The sequence below is a fragment of the Nycticebus coucang genome, chromosome 2 (assembly GCF_027406575.1).
Source record: "Nycticebus coucang isolate mNycCou1 chromosome 2, mNycCou1.pri, whole genome shotgun sequence".
NCBI lineage: Eukaryota > Metazoa > Chordata > Mammalia > Primates > Lorisidae > Nycticebus > Nycticebus coucang.
In genome coordinates this window covers 143,991,121-144,007,396 of record NC_069781.1, presented here as the reverse complement: position 1 = coordinate 144,007,396, position 16,276 = coordinate 143,991,121, and the positions used below count along the sequence as shown (strand labels likewise).

At 42.2% G+C, this 16,276-nt stretch overlaps 1 protein-coding gene across 11 annotated transcripts in view; it reads left to right on the top strand.

Moving 5' to 3' along the window:
- The window catches only part of HERC2 (HECT and RLD domain containing E3 ubiquitin protein ligase 2), a 275,737-nt gene that overhangs the window by 190,008 nt on the left and 69,453 nt on the right, over window positions 1-16,276 (top strand). For 10 of the 11 annotated variants that reach the window (XM_053582031.1, XM_053582025.1, XM_053582027.1 and 7 more), the window contains 10 exons: window positions 2,870-3,140; window positions 3,237-3,373; window positions 4,531-4,629; window positions 7,251-7,419; window positions 7,520-7,645; window positions 10,429-10,537; window positions 10,657-10,796; window positions 14,052-14,242; window positions 15,354-15,459; window positions 15,546-15,637. In XM_053582031.1, coding sequence (XP_053438006.1) covers window positions 2,870-3,140; window positions 3,237-3,373; window positions 4,531-4,629; window positions 7,251-7,419; window positions 7,520-7,645; window positions 10,429-10,537; window positions 10,657-10,796; window positions 14,052-14,242; window positions 15,354-15,459; window positions 15,546-15,637 — 1,440 coding nt within the window. The remainder of the gene's footprint in view (window positions 1-2,869; window positions 3,141-3,236; window positions 3,374-4,530; window positions 4,630-7,250; window positions 7,420-7,519; window positions 7,646-10,428; window positions 10,538-10,656; window positions 10,797-14,051; window positions 14,243-15,353; window positions 15,460-15,545; window positions 15,638-16,276) is intronic. The other variant, XM_053582026.1, reaches the window with a different exon arrangement.

Here is a 16,276-nt window from a genome sequence, read left to right as displayed (position 1 = left end):
TGAGTGAGCTGTAAAGATGAGGGGGGGACAGCAAGAAACTGGGGCATGGGGTAGGGAAGGAGGAGGTGGCCATGCCTTTTCTGAACTGGTGTCGAACTCCAGCTCCCTGCTAGGCCTGGAAATCTGAGGTGAAGGTTCAATGTAAAGGGGCTGCAGGGGCTGTCTCCAGTCTCCCTGGTAGGAAGAGCAGGAAGAAGCTGAGCAGTTTCAGAGTGTGTCAGGCGGGGCCCAGCCTGTGCCCAGCTGCGAGGAGGCTGCCTGTTAAGACTAAGAACGGAAGGTAGAGCTGTCATTGCAAAGAGAGGCAAAGGCCTTCTGTTGTTTTGAGTCCATTGGTTATGATGGGAAGTTGGCCATCATTCTTAACCTTTGTTCACCTGTGTCTCTTCTCTGGCCACTTTTAGTATTTTCTATTTTTCTTTGGTTTTCTGCAGCTTGGCTTAGATGCGCCTATGTATGCATGGTGTTGTCCTCCATCCTTTTTGGGATTTGCTTGTGTTATCTGTATCCATGACATGATTCCTCTTTTCCTATCGAATTTGAAAACTTTTTTTTTTTTCTTTTTTGAGACAGAGCTTGAAGTTGTCACCCTAGGTAAAGTGCTGTGGCATCATAGCTCACAGGAACTTCCAACTCCTGGACTTAAGCGATTCTCTTGCTACAGCCTCCCAAGTAGTTGGGACTACAGGCACCCACTACAATGTCCGGCTATTTTTTGGTTGTAGTTATCGTTGTTTGGCAGGCCCGGGCTGGATTTGAACCCGCTAGCTCTGATGTATGTGGCTGGCAACTTAGCCCCTTGAGCTACAGGCACCAAGCCGAAATGTGGAAACTTTTGACTATTGTTTTTTTCCTTTCTTGGTATCCTTTTTTTCTTTTATGGGACTACCATTACACATGTGAGACTGCTAGTTTCTTTCCATTGTTTTCAAAATCTTTTTTTGTCTTTACTAATCAGCTTAGTTAATTTGTAGCGATCTATTTTAAAGGTCAGGGTGCTCTGCGTTGTTGGGTCTGCTCTGCTGTCTTGCTTATCCAAGAAATGCTTCACATTGTTCAGCTCTCCTGTTTCCACTTTGTGCTCGTTCTAGAGTTTGATCCCTCTCCTGACAGCTCTCCTCATCCTGACGTCTGCCTTCACTTCACACTTTCAGCCTCCTTCTGGCATTCCTGTTTGCTGTTTCTGATGCCACACCCTGCCAGTCTCAGCACTTTCCTCCTGACTAACAGTCAGCTGTTGGTCCTTGCTCTTCGCATATCCAGGAATTATTTATTTGTTTATTTATTTATATTTTGCAGTTTTGGCCAGGGCTTGGCTTGAACCCGCCACCTCTGGCATATGGGGCCGGCAACCTACTCCTTTGAGTCACAGGTGCCGCCCTAGGAATTTTTTATTGTACTCTGGATGTTTGGGACCTTACATCGTATTGGGTCTGGATTCTGACTGGAGCGTGTGGGTTTCCTTTCACAGGCAGTCAGTGCCTGGCAGGTCTCGGTCCTGAGGAGACTTGGCGCTAGGCTTTTTAATGATGGTTTATTTTGTTTCTGTCCATTCTAGTTCCAGGTCCTTAATTCTAAGGAATTTAAAATCAATTTTGGGTTTTAGTGGAGGCTTCAACACCCTCTCTCCTGACACATACTCAGGTGGACTTGAATCTCAAATATGGCCCAGTCCTGGGCAGCTGCAGAGATCCCTCTGGCCTTCTCCAGTCCCTTGGGAAGAGCCAGGCTATTCACACAATGCTGTGTTTTGGAATCAGCCAAAGATTTGAGGGTAGTCTGTATACACGTTTGTGACCTTTCCCTCTGTGCTTTCTCCATCAGGGTCACTCCCCTTATTCTCTTAATTGTTCGGGCAGCTCCAAAGCTCAGCCTGCACCTGCAGTCCAGGAACACTGCTGCTGTCTGTGGTGACCTGCACGTCTCCCTGCATCCATGTTGCACTCATTCCAGTTCTGATTCCTTCAGCTGTTCTCCAGTACCCTCAAGCAATTTTTAAAACTATTTTGCCCAGGATTCATAATTATTAATAGCAGAGGATTAGTCTAATACTTCCTAACTACTTATTTCCAGAACCAGAACACTCAATCTGATTCTGAGTTACAAACTTTAGGGATGAAACCCATCACTTCGTCTTACTTAGACTTTGCTACAAAACCCTAGGCTTCTTAACTTCCTAAGCAGTGTCCTTGGTTTCATCCTCCTTTCTTCCTCATATGCTCAGCTTAACAGAATAGCAGGTCTTTAGCACCATGAGAGTGGCTGGGGTTGGGGACCAGGGGTTGCAAGTAGATCAGACAGTGGTGTGGGGCTATGATCAGGGCGTGTGCTGCACACAGTGGCGGTGTGGGTGTTCACTGTTTCACTGCAATGTGTCTCCTGACTAATATTCTTTATTTCTCTTATTTTTTAACACCATCTTAAACCTCCAAAGCAGGTGTTTTAGTCCTAAATAGCTGAGGTTGAGTTAGTGGTATGTGAGAGTCGCATGTTGTTTCTGGCCTGTGTTACAGAGGTAAGAGCAGGTGCCTGGCTGTGACAAGGGGGGCATGTCCTTCCTCCCTGCACTCTCTTTCAGTCAAGCTCTGGGCTGTTGGGAAGTTTTCCATATTGAATATTGACACTGGGCTAATTTACTAGGCTCTTGGTGTTCTGAAACAGTCATGGAAGTTATTTAATCACCAAATCTTCCCTTTTTATTAAACTGTCAAACCTGGCTTCGTCATTTTCTAACATTTTATTGACTCACTTATAATGCATGCAAATCTGGGCTTTTGATGCCTCTGCATTGCAGTTCATCCGCTCCTCATGTAGACTGTGCGTTAACTGAGGCGTGTCACAGACCTCTGGAATCCTCTTGTCTACGCAGGCTGCTGCCCTTGCAGTGTGCCAGTGTCTAGCTGTGGAGTCCACTCACCCTTTGAGCCCAGGGTTTGAAGACTGCAGCTCCAGTGAGGCCACCACGCCTGTGACTGTGCAGCACGTCCGCCCCACCAGGGTGAAGCGGCGCAAGCAGCCTCCTGTTCCCGCTCTGCCAATTGTGGGGCAGCTCATGGAAATGGGCTTTCCCCGGAGGAACATCGAATTTGCACTGAAGTCGCTCACGGGCACCTCTGGGAACGCGTCGGGCCTGCCTGGTAGTGTGTTTCCTCGCCAGCGCTCGTTGATGTGGGGTTCAAATTTCAGGCTGGGAGTCCTCACATGGCCCATGGTGTGCTATGTGTGCTTGCTCTTAGGTGTGGAAGCCTTGGTCGGGTGGCTGCTGGATCACTCTGACGTCCAGGTCACGGAGCTCTCGGATGCAGACACAGCGTCTGAGGAGTACTCAGATGAGGAGGAGGTGGAGGATATGGACGACACAGCCTACCCTGTGGTCAGTGCCTCCCATGACTTGCCTGCCCCCTGACCTGCTCCTGCCTTATGTCATGACTGTCCTGTGTGCTCCCTTCCTCTGTCCCTGGAGTCCCTAAGCTACTTACCTGCAGCTCTGCTGGGCACAGGACAAAGCCGTCTGTTTCAACACTGAAGTGATGATTGGGTTTTCTATATCAAAATTACTATTAGGTTCAAAACAGACTCTTGCTCAAACATCTGATGATGTTGGGTAGTCACTAGAAGATGTTTTTTATTGGACTGGGCGTGATGGCTTATACCTGTAAGCCTAGCACTTTGGGAGGCCGAAGTGAGAGCATCACTTCAGTAGTTCAAGATCAGCCTGAGCAAGAGCAAGACCCGTCTCTACAAAAAATAGAAAAATTCGCCAGATGTTGTGGTGGGTGCTGGTATCCCCAGCTACTTGGGAGGCTGAGACAGGAGGATCACTTGAGCCCAGGGGTTTGAGGTTGCTGTGAGCTAGCATGACGCCATGGCACACTACCCAGGGCTACAGAGTGAAACTCTTGTCTCTCAAAGAAAAAGAGAAGATACTTTATTAAAACGTCATGTTTTGTGTGATTGATTAAAATGTCATGTTCTGTGTGATTGATTTCTGACCTGAGTAAATTGTTTTATAGGATTAATTTGGAAATTTCTCCAAAATCTGTTACTTCAGCTTTGAGATTTGTTTCTTTCTCCCATGCTACTATACTAATCTTCTATAAATGAAGATTTTTATAGTATGAAATATATAGTATTTTTGAAGTATGGAATATAATGTAGTATTTCATTATGTATAGTTTTTGGGACAGAGCTTTAAGCTGTCGCCCTGGGTAGAGTGCTGTGGCGTTACAGCTCAAAGCAACCTCCAACTCCTGGGCTTAAGTGATTCTCTTGCTTCAGCCTCCCAAGTGGCTGGGACTACAGGCACCTGCCACAATGCCTGGCTATTTTTTGGTTGTAGTTGTCATTGTTGTTTGGCAGGGCCGGGCTGGATTGGAACCCACCTGCTCTGGTGTATGTGGCTGGTGCTTTAGCCACTTGAGCTACAGGTGCTGAGCCCATACTTTTTAATAGATTTCACAGACTTCTTTTTTAAGTAGATTGATCTAGTTTTCTCTTTTTTTAAAAAAATATTGTATTCATCTTTTGTAGTCTACTGGTGCTGTTGTGACAGAGAGCCGGACCTACAAAACACGATCTGATTTTCTGAGCAACGATGACTATGCTGTGTATGTGAGAGAGAGTGTTCAGGTGAGTCAACATCTTGGACTGGAGCCTTAATCACTACTATCTCCAGTAAGCCAGGCGTGAGTGGACAGAGGTGCTTATCCTCAGGGAGCCTGTGTGCTGGTGGCCCAAGGCAGGCCTGGGCAGTTAGCTGAGATAAGTTAGAAGCAGAGAGTGGAGGGAAGGGATCAGAGAGAGGGGTGTGTTGTTGGGGCTGGTGGGGGCTACCTTGAAGAGGTGTGAGGGTATGTGAACAGCTTAGCAGGATGGCACCCAATCTAGAGGGATCAAAGGACAGAGGGGCAGAAGATGGGTGGGTGGTCGGGGAGGGAGGGGGAGACTGTGTGACACAGAAATGGCTTTTCTCTGTTACTTTCATGGTGACACTTTTTGTATGTTTTTTTGCTTGTTTTCTTATATCATTCTCATGTCATCTAACTTTTAAAATCTAGTTATATTTTATGTGGTCTTATCCATCTTAAATCCTTTCTTTGCTTCGACTTCATTTGTTTTCAGAGGAGGGCCCCCAAATCATCTTATGTAAATGTGTCAGTATGTGTCCCTGATAGAGAAAGCATTTTATTTTTAAATAATGAATCTCAGTTATGTAAAATAACCCAATATGATCTTACATCTGGTGCTTGCTCAGGTTTTCCCAGTTTCTTGAAAGTTAGATTTTCCCAGTGTTTTTATGGTTAGTGTTTTAAATACAAACAAAATCATAAACCTTATTTATATTTGGGTAATGTGTTTCTGAAGTCTAATATATCTTTCCCAGTTTTTTTATGGTTAGTGTTTTAAATACAAACAAACTCATAAACCTTATTTGTTTGGGTAATGTGTCTCTGAAGTTACATGGCTCCCCCTTCTCTCAGATCAGCTCCGGCTGCTATGACAAAATAATCTGGACTGGCAGTAGCTTAACAACAGACGTTCACTTACGGCTCTGGAGGCTGGGTCAGGGTCCCAGTTGGGCTGGTTTCTGGTGGGGATTTTCTTCCTGGCTTGTAGGTGGCCACCTTATTACTGTGTCTTCACATGGAGGTGGGGCTGGGATAGGGGTAGCTGCAGCCAAGCAGGGTGCTCTGGTGTCTCTTCTTATAAAGAGACTAATCCTATTGGATCAGGACTCTGCCTTTATGACCTATTTTAACCTTATTACTTCTGTAGAGGCCCTGTCTCCTAGTACAGAGGGACTGGGGCTTCATTCAACACTATGAATTTGGTGGGAACACAGACATTCAGTCTGTAACAGCTCTCTTCTCCACTGTCATCCCTTTGTGATACTATTTATTTGTGGCCCCAACTTTGTTCTCTGAATGCCTTACATTCTGGATTTGGGGGTAGCTGCCTTGCGTTGGCTGCTTTTCTCTCTCCATTTCTCCAGTAAAGTAGGAGAGAGAGCGCTAGAGGGGAGACCTACACAGACCACATCTTAGTAGGAAGCCGCTATAGGTGGCAGTTTCCTCCTGCTTCATAGACGGGTTTGGTCTTGTCAACCTGCACCGTCCTAATCAAGTTCATGATTCACCTTGCAGCTCTAATAGCCACTGGTGTCATCACTTAGACTGGCGTTTCTCAACCTTTTTTTTATCTCATGGCATATTTGAACCGGTAGTTAAACTTCTATGGCACAGTTAAATTATATTGATCAACATATAGTTAAAAAAAAAAAAAAAGAATATACTTACTGTGCTTTGCACTTTTTTTTGAGACAGGAGTCTCACATTGTTGCCCTTGGTAGAATGCTGTGATGTCATAGCTCACAGCAACCTCAAACTCTTGGGCTGAAGCTGTTCTCTTGCCTCAGCCTTCCAGTAACCGGGACTACAGGTACCTGCCACAATGCCTAGCTTACTATTTTTTGTTGTTGTTGTTTGTTTAGCAGGCCCAAGCCAAGTTTTAACCTACCAGCCCTGGTGTATGTGGCTGGCACCCTAACCACTGAGCTACGGACACTGACCCTGTGCTTTGCACATCTTTTGAAAATAATCTAATTAATGATCTTTAAAAATTGGGCACACTGATGTAAATCACTGTCCTAGACCCATCATGAGAAACTTCCCCATGGTGATTTTCTAACTTTGTCGTGGTTTCTGAATTTAGCTCAATGGTTCTCCACCTTCCTCATGCCGCGGCCCTTTAATACAGTTCCTTCCTGGGGGTCGCAACCCACAGGTTGAGAACCACTAATTTAGCTGGAGTTCTCTTCAGTGAAGAAAACTATTTTATCAACCCTGATTACTCTTTATAACATAAGGAGGCTTTATTAATTTTCAAAATGATCCGTTGGGGCTATGGTGCTTATAAAAGTGACCAGGATGCTTTGGTGTTTATTATCATGATGAATTTGTGGGCTCTTAGACCTGGATGTGTGTCAGCTGTTATTCCTTTTGATGTGGGAGTGTCCTTTTGAGGAATTCAGTGATCTCTGGTGGCTCCCTCGCTTTGTGGCACAAGGCGATCCAGGATCATGTTGTCTGTTTCCTGCTTGAGACATAGAGCCAACCAGTTTTCTGAAGAGCCACAGTTCCATTTAGCATAAAGTGATGCTTATGTGAATTCCTTCTTAAGAATATAATGCTGCTTGTAGCTTGTTTCATCTGTGTCACTGGACTGGATGTTCAATTCCATTTTAATTTTAGGTGGGAATGATGGTTAGATGCTGTCGAACCTATGAAGAAGTGTGTGAAGGTGACGTGGGCAAAGTCATCAAGCTGGATAGAGATGGACTGCACGACCTCAACGTGCAGTGTGACTGGCAGCAGAAAGGGGGCACCTACTGGGTTAGGTACATTCACGTGGAATTGATAGGTGCTCATTCTTTATTACATTCTTCTGCTTTTTCTTAATTACAGACATAGTTCCCAGAAATGAATGCTAATTACATTGCATTTATTTTTGTTGTCTTTAGGCTATCCTCCACCAAGTTCTTCTTCTCACATCAAGATTGGTGATAAAGTACGGGTCAAAGCCTCTGTTACCACTCCAAAATACAAATGGGGGTCTGTGACGCATCAAAGCGTGGGGGTTGTGAAAGGTAATATTATCTAGGCAACAAAATTCCACTTGTTAACTTTTTATTAACTAATGTGAATTTTTTCCTTTATGGGCAAGAAAAGGGTGTGAAGAAGGTCGTACGATATGTAGTATTCTTTGGCTTGTCAGTGCCTTCCATCCAAAGGCCACAAAGGATACACCTGCAGGTGAACCAAGTCAGATTTGTTAACCCATTGCAATTTGGGAGGACATGTGCTTAGATACTGTTCTTAGGGAACAGGGTGTCTCCATCAGAAGATGTGAGTAAGGACTAATGAGGCTCGTGGTGGGTATTTTGGGCAGGGTGTAAGGAAGCATGGGTTGGGAGGGGTTGATTTAGAACTGAAGTGTCTTAATAAATCTTATGTAGAGAGATTATAAAGCAGAGAGAATGGAGCAAGACTGAAGTTATGATTGGTCAGGAAACAGTTGTTTATATCACCAGGAAAGGGGATGTGTGTTTGTGGTATGGATTAGACATGACCTGGATCATAGGTGGCTAAGGAGCTGTTTTGTTTTGTTTCTGTCTTGATCTGTCTGTCACAGACTAGTCTGGTCTGAGGGACAGGCAGCTATCAGAGACTGCTTTTCTTTCTCATGCCATATAAAAATTTAGGTCTGAATTTAAGAAATGTCAATATACTAGTGATGGGAGTTAGGAAGTGGACATGCCCATCTCAGGTTTTATGGTGATATTATTGACCTTTCTAGCCATTCCCCTGGCTCACTTTGAAAGGAATATTATGTCCATTTTAACAATCGCATGAGAATTAATCAAATATGCACATGATCTTATTTTCAGACTCTTTTGGTACTATAAAGAGATGATTTATTTATTTATTTTTTTATGGACTGTGCTGTAGAAAGCTCTTTATATCAGATTGCTTAGAAAACAGTCACATTTGACAGTGCTTCCCCAGTTGATAAGGATGGTGTTAAAGTTTCTCAGGTAACATCAGAATACATGGCCTAGGGCGGCGCCTGTGGCTCAGTGGGTAGGGCGCCAACCCATATACTGAGAGTGGCAGGTTTGAACCCAGCCCTGGCCAAACTGCAACAAAAACTAGCCAGGTATTGTGGAGGGTGCCTGTGGTCCCAGCTACTCAGAAGTCTGAGGCAAGAGAATCAGCTAAGCCCAAGAGCTGGAGGTTGCTGTGAGCTGTGACGCTATGGCACTCTATGGAGAGGACAAAGTGAGGCTCTGTCTCTCTCTATTTTTTTTTTTTTGGCAGTTTTTGTCCGGGGCCGGGTTTGAACCCACCACCTGCGTATATGGGACCAGCGCCCTACTCCTTTGTGCCATAGGCGCTGTCCCAGAGTCTGTCTCTAAAAAAAAAAATGGCCTAGTTAATATTTCACTTTATTGTAACATTTGTCTTTGCTTAAGAATTCTTAGTAAATTTATAAACATAAAAAGATTTAAAAACAAGAATTTAGGTTTAGAGACAAGAATTAGTTTCTAGGTTAATGTTTTGAGTGGCACATGGCATTTGTCACAGAATAGAAGTTTTAACATTATGAGTGTGGTTTTTATATGCTAAGCTGCTGAAAGTATGTAGTAAATGGGATTTTTGACACTGTAATTTAAATCGAACACATGAAGTTTCTTACGGTGGAAAATTTTAAACATATACAGAAGAAAAGAGTATAGTACAGGCAGTCCCTGGGCTGAGGGTGACCTGGCTTATGACATTCATATGTGTGAACAGGCGCTTAAGGATAATTGTAACTAAATAATTAAATTAATAATCTGGGAACTTGTTTGTCCCACATGTAAACATCTACATGGAGTAACAGCATGTTGGCACAGGGTTTCTGTGCCCACAGCAGGTCTCCCTGCTCTGTGGCTATTGATGCATACCATCCCTCTGATGGTAGCTTCTTGATTTGATTTTTGAGTCTGTGATTACCAGGTGACAGTGCCTGCAGAGTGACAAGTCCACTGCAAATCCAGATGGCCCTGCAGGGAGGAGAAAGGTCGTGAACAGTGAAGACCACAATAGAAACAGTTAAGCATTTGGAGAAAGGACAGACGTTGTCATTCATTGGGAGAGCCTGGGGCTTCTTTCAGCTGCAGGTGTATGGGAATGATGATAAGGATAAAGTGAGAATAAGGGAACGTGTGAAAGGCAGTGCTGCAGTGAGACCATGAGTCATTACTAGGTAGGGTAGTGGATTAATTGCTGAAGTGGAAAGGTTACTTATTATTGGTTTGGTTAGAAGATCAAAATAAGTGTAACATTTCTATCAGCCTAAGATTGATGCAACATTAGGTGAGTGTTAACCTTTAATATTCCTTTCTGAAATTTCTCCTGTCTCTTATCTAAACTTTTTTATAATTTTATGTTCTGTTTGAATTAAAAGAGTAGAATAGTTTCTGTAACTTGTTAATACAGTGCAGGGATATTATTGTTATTATAGTATTATGTGGTATTATTATCACATATGCACCCCTAGAGTATTCTTGTTGTTGTTATTATTACCATATACATACTATTCCTCAGAGATCTGAGTTACGTACAAAGACATTCTCTGGAATGTTACCTCACCCGTGACTTCGGGACCACCTATAGAATCAACCACCATGTGCCCATTACACAGCCTTAACATCATGTGTTATTTCATCCATAAGTGTCTCAGTACTTATCTCTAAAAGATTAGTACTCTATGTAAAACATAAACAATTATAATATAATATCACATGGCTAGGTATAGTTTTAATTTCCAGTTTAGATTTTTATTGGTGATAAAGAAGATATTCAGGTGATTTCCACTCTGTCCTAGCTTTCAGTGCTAATGGAAAAGACATCATTGTGGACTTCCCCCAGCAGTCTCACTGGACAGGCTTGTTATCAGAGATGGAGCTGGTGCCCAGTGTTCATCCTGGGGTCACGTGAGTTCTGATTTTTATCATTGCTAGATTTGTTTGCGGAAGAATGGGTTTCTTTTGAATTAAGTTTAATAAATGATCTCATCTTTTTCTTATCTGTTAAACGGCTATTTTAAAAACAGATGTGATGGCTGTCAAATGTTTCCTATCAATGGATCCAGATTCAAATGTAGAAACTGTGATGACTTTGATTTTTGTGAAACGTGTTTCAAGACCAGAAAACACAACACCAGGCATACATTTGGCAGAATAAATGAACCAGGTATGACAGAATAAATTCTCTCTTGCACCAAATATTATCATTTTGGACATGATAATAAGATAGTTACTGTGGACACAAACGTAGGGAAGTTTACTCTTGTAAGGCTTCTGTGCGTACAGTGAGCGTGAGAGTGAGCACAGTGAGATAAGAGACGATCTTACCCACTGATGACTGGCCCACTTTTAAGAAGTGGGGAGGAGTGAGAATAACTAGATTTGTTTGCTTGTATTTTCATTAAAAAACACTAAGAAACTGGGAGGCCGAGGCTAGTGGATTGCCTGAGCTCACAGGTTTGAGACCAGCTTGAGCCGGAGTGAGGCCTCATCTCTAAAAATAGCCGGGTGCTGTGGCGGGCGCCTATAGTCCCAGCTACTTTGGAGGCTGAGGCAAGAGAATTGCTTAAGCCCAAGAGTTTGAGGTTGCTGTGAGCTGTGATGCCACGACACTCTACTGAGGGCTACAAACTTAGACTTGGTCTCAAAAAAAAAAAAATAATAAATAAATAAAAAATATTGAAAGAATCTCAAGAAGTGAATTAGTGTTTTAGCTGCATGGAGTATGGAACTGATTAGATGGAGAGTGAGTTTTTATTTGTATGCCTTTTCTTATATATTTTATTATGACAAAATACACAGACGGCTATTATAACTAGATAATTACATATACACATTTTAAGAAAGGAAAAACTTATTAAAATTGTAATGCTCAGTATATACTGATAACACTTGTTATCTTGTATATTGTATCTTATGTCTCTTATAATTGCCGAAGTCAAATGTGTTTAGAATTATAATCTTACTACAGTTTTTCCCCCTTCTTAAAACATATGTACTTCTTTTGGCATATTGTGTATATAACTTAAAATTAGCCTCTGAGTTTATAATTCGAGGTATTAAGCACAGTGCCACACAACAGTCACCACTCTCTGTTTCCACAACTTGTCCACTGCCCCAAAGAGAAACTCTGTGCCCATTAAGCAATTTGACTTCCCCATTTGTCCCTGTGGCATTCCTGACAACCTTGACTCTTTGGTCTCCGTGAATTCACTCCAAGTACCTCATGTAAATGGAGCCAAATATTAATAATATCTATCATTTAGTGCCTGTCTTATTTCACTTAGCATAATGTCTCGAAGGTTCATTGTGCTGTAGAATGTTTCAGAACCTCATTCCTTTTAATGGGGTAACCTTCCATTATCTGTATATACTGTGTTTTATTTACCCGTGCATCTGTTAATGGACATTTGGGTTGTTTCTACCTTTTGGTCATAGTGAATAGTGTTTCTATGAGCACTGGTAGCTTTTAAGCCCCTGTTTTCAAAACTGTTGTGTACATACCTAGGAATGGAATTGCAGGGTCATATGGTAGTTCTTTGTCTAGCTTTTTAAGTAATGTAAAAATGTTTTCAATATTTTGTGCCATTTTACATTCCCATCAGTGGTGTATGAGTGTTCCAGTTTTTCTCCATCCCCACCAACACTTGTAACCTTTTCTTTTTTAACATGGCTATCCTAGTAGGTTGAGAAGTGGTACCTGTGACTTTGATCTGAACTTCCAAGATGCTTGTGATGTTGAGCCTCTTTCCATGTGCTTTTAAGTCCTTCACTCATTAAAATCTGTTGATGTTGAACTGTATGAGTTCTTTTTTTTTTTTTTTTTTGGTGGTTATTGGCCAGGGCTGGGTTTGAACCCGCCACCTCCGGCATATGGGACTGGCGCCCTACTCCTTGAGTCACAGGCGCCACCCTGAACTGTATGAGTTCTTTATAGATTCTGGACATTAAACTCTTCTTAGGTGAAACTTGCACATATTTTATCCCATTCTGTAAGCTATTGTTTCATTCTCTTGATAGGGTCCTGTAATGCATGAAAATTTTTAATTTTAATGAAATCCAATTTATCTACTTTTTTCTTTTTTACCTGTGCTGTGTTACCTTTATCTACTTTTTTCTTTTGTTATCTGTGCTGTGTTACCTTTGAATTTATTGTCAATTTAAATAACCATTGCTAGACCCAAGGTGATGAATATTAGCCTCTGTGTTTCTTTCTAAGGGTTTTATAGTTTTAGCTGTTAAATTTAGCTTTTTGATGCGCTTTGAGAAACTTTTTAAAATATGGTACAATCTGAGGATCCAACTGTATTCTTTTACATGTGCATGTCTGATTGCCCTGTTCCGTTTGTTGAAAAGGTGCTCCTTTTTATTGAATGGTCTTGTATCCCTTGTTGAAAATCAATTGACCAGAGAAGTGAGAATTTATTTCTTGCCTTCAGTTCTGTTTACCTCCAACCTTCTTGTAATTCCTTACTATCTTATTAATTCTGATTTTTTCAGGAGGGTTTATTCATTTTTCAATATTTTTGTCTGGTTCTTCTTAGCTTCAAATGGGGAGCCTAGTTGAATTTCTACATTTGCCATTAATGGAAGTAGAAACATTTTACAAATTTGTTTTTTGCTTTGTATTATATATTTTTTAATTTTGATTTTAAGTTTTGCTTTGTATTCATAAAAGTTTATTTGTTTGTTTGTTTGCTGAGACAGAATCTTCCCTCTATTGACTGGGCTAGAGTACAGTGGCATCACCATAGCTCACAGCAACCTCAAATTCTTAGGCAAGCAGTCCTCCTTCTTCAGCCTCCCAAATAGTTGGGACTATAAGCACCAGCCACCATGCCTGGCTAATTTTGTTATTTTTAGTAGAGACTGGGTCTTGCTCTCGTTTAGGCTGGTCTCAAACTCCTGGCCTTAAGTGATCCTCCCTTCTTAGCCTCCCAAACTTCCTAGGATTACAGGTGTGAGCCACTGTGGTCTATATTTATAGAAGGATTTCTAATAAGAACATTTTCTGTGAGCACTGTTATTGAACTTTTCCCAGAATTTATTCATATTCTTGTGGTTTGGGAATATATTAATCTGCTATTACCTGAGAGATTTTAGTGGAATATATCATAGCATTATATAGACTTCATCTCATAAATTGTTGTAAAGTATCTCAATTAGATTTTTAATGCCATTTTGGGCATTTATTAGCGCTAGCCTTTAAATTTGAAATTTTTTTTTTTTATTGTTGGGGATTCATTGAGGGTACGATAAGCCAGGTTACACTGATTGCAATTGTTAGGTAAAGTCCCTCTTGCAATCATGTCTTGCCCCCATGAAATTTTTTCTTGAAGTAGCTCATCATTGTCAAATTCTTGATTTTGGAATCATGAAGCTTGTGCCCTGTTTTAACTCTCTTTTTGAACACTTGAAATAGGACAGTCAGCAGTATTTTGTGGCCGTTCTGGAAAACAGCTGAAGCGTTGTCACAGCAATCAGCCTGGAATGCTGTTGGACAGCTGGTCCCGCATGGTGAAGAGCCTGAATGTGTCGTCCTCGGTGAACCAGGCATCTCGTCTGATTGATGGCAGCGAGCCCTGCTGGCAGTCGTCTGGGTCACAAGGAAAGGTAATGTATGGTAGGGGTGTCTGGAAGTACTTTTTATTCACCTGGTTTTGCATTTTAGATCTTCAGAATTAACTTTGAAAAACCTACAATGTTTTACTTGTTAGTACTCATTTTATATTTTAGTTTATAAGTTATTTCAAAGTTACAGAATTGTACGCCATTTAGTTCTTTTGTTTGTTTGATTGATTTTGGAGACAGGGTCTTGCTCTGTTGCCTGGGCTAAAGTACAGTGGCTTCCGACAGTTTACTGTAGCCTCCAATTCCTGGATGGGCTCAAGCGATCAATCTGCCTCAGCCTCCCCAGTAGCTAAGACTACAGGCATGTACCACCACACCTGCCTAATTTTTCTATTTTTTGTAGAGACAGGGTCTTGGTATTCCTTAGGCTGGTTTTGAACTCTTAAGCTTTAAGTGATCCTCACACGTTGGTCTCCCAGAGTGAGCCCTGCACCGAGCCTGATTGTTATTGTCAGAGATTTTAGACAATATGGGTAATAGATTTTATCTAGCTGACCAATTGATAGAGTTTTTTTTTTTTTTTTTTTTTTGAGACAAAGTCTCACTATGTCACCCTCAGTAGAGTGCTATGGTGTCACAGCTCACAGCAACCTCAAACTCTTGGGCTTAAGCTATTTTCTTGCCTCAGCCTCCCAAGTAACTGGGACTACAGGCACTTGCCACAACTCCCGGCTGTTACTTTTGTTGCAATTATCATTGTTGTTTTAGCAGGCCTGGGCTGGATTCGAACCTGCCAGTCCCAGTATATGTGGTTGGGGTCCTAACCACTGAGCTACAGACACCAAGCCAAGGATGTAGGGCTTTTCCCCACCTCCTCTCTGGTGTCTTCTGCTGTCTACTCGTTGATGGGTGCAAAGGGGCCCTTCTGGGTTAGACATCTATAAATACATTGTTTCTGGGACTTGTAGTGAGATTGTCATCTAATGAGCAGATATCATGGGGTAGAATATTCTTGTTTCTGTAGGGTTAGGAGAAAATTTTTATTCTCTAAATATTTCATGAAGATTCAAGCTTAAGTGATACTATTCTGGTAGCTAAAATATAGCTGAATTTTGCTAACAGAAAATGTGGTTTTGTTTTGATTTTTTTTAAGCATTGGATTCGTTTGGAGATTTTCCCCGATGTTCTTGTTCATAGATTAAAGATGATAGTAGACCCGGCGGACAGCAGCTACATGCCTTCCTTGGTTGTAGTATCAGGTAATTGGATTAATTTACTCAGAAAGAGGTTGTTTTCTGTCAAATAATAGAAATCCTTTGTTTGATCTCTTTACCTTTTTTTTTAGGTGGAAATTCTCTAAATAATCTAATTGAACTAAAGACAATCAATATTAACCCTGCTGATACCACAGTGCCCCTTCTGACTGACTGCACAGAGGTGAGTAGCTGTTGTAGTATTACCTGCGGATACTTTGCAAGGGATAAGGGAAGTGACTTGGCTATTTCTGTACAACAATTGAACCCAGGCAGCGCCTGTGGCTCAGTGAGTAGGGCGCCGGCCCCATATGCCAAGGGTGGCAGGTTCAGGCTCAGCCCCGGCCAAAAACTGCAACAAAAAAATAGCCGGGCATTGTGGTGGGCGCCTGTAGTCCCAACTGCTTGGGAGGCTGAGGCAAGAGAATCGCATAAGCCCAAGAGTTAGAGGTTGCTGTGAGCTGTGAGGGCGGTACAGTGAGACTCTGTCTCTACAAAAAAAAAGAATTGAACCTGATTTTTCCCCCTTAATTAAAATAGGTTGTATTTTTTTTTTTTTTTTTTTTGTAGAGACAGAGTCTCACTTTATGGCCCTTGGTAGAGTGCCATGGCCTCACACAGCTCACAGCAACCTCCAACTCCTGGGCTTAAGTGATTCTCTTGCCTCAGCCTCCCGAGCAGCTGGGACTACAGGCGCCCGCCACAACGCCTGGCCATTTTTGGTTGCAGTTTGGCCGGGGCCGGGTTTGAACCCGCCACCCTCGGCATATGGGGCCGGCACCCTACCGACTGAGCCACAGGCGCCGCCCCAGGTTGTATTTTT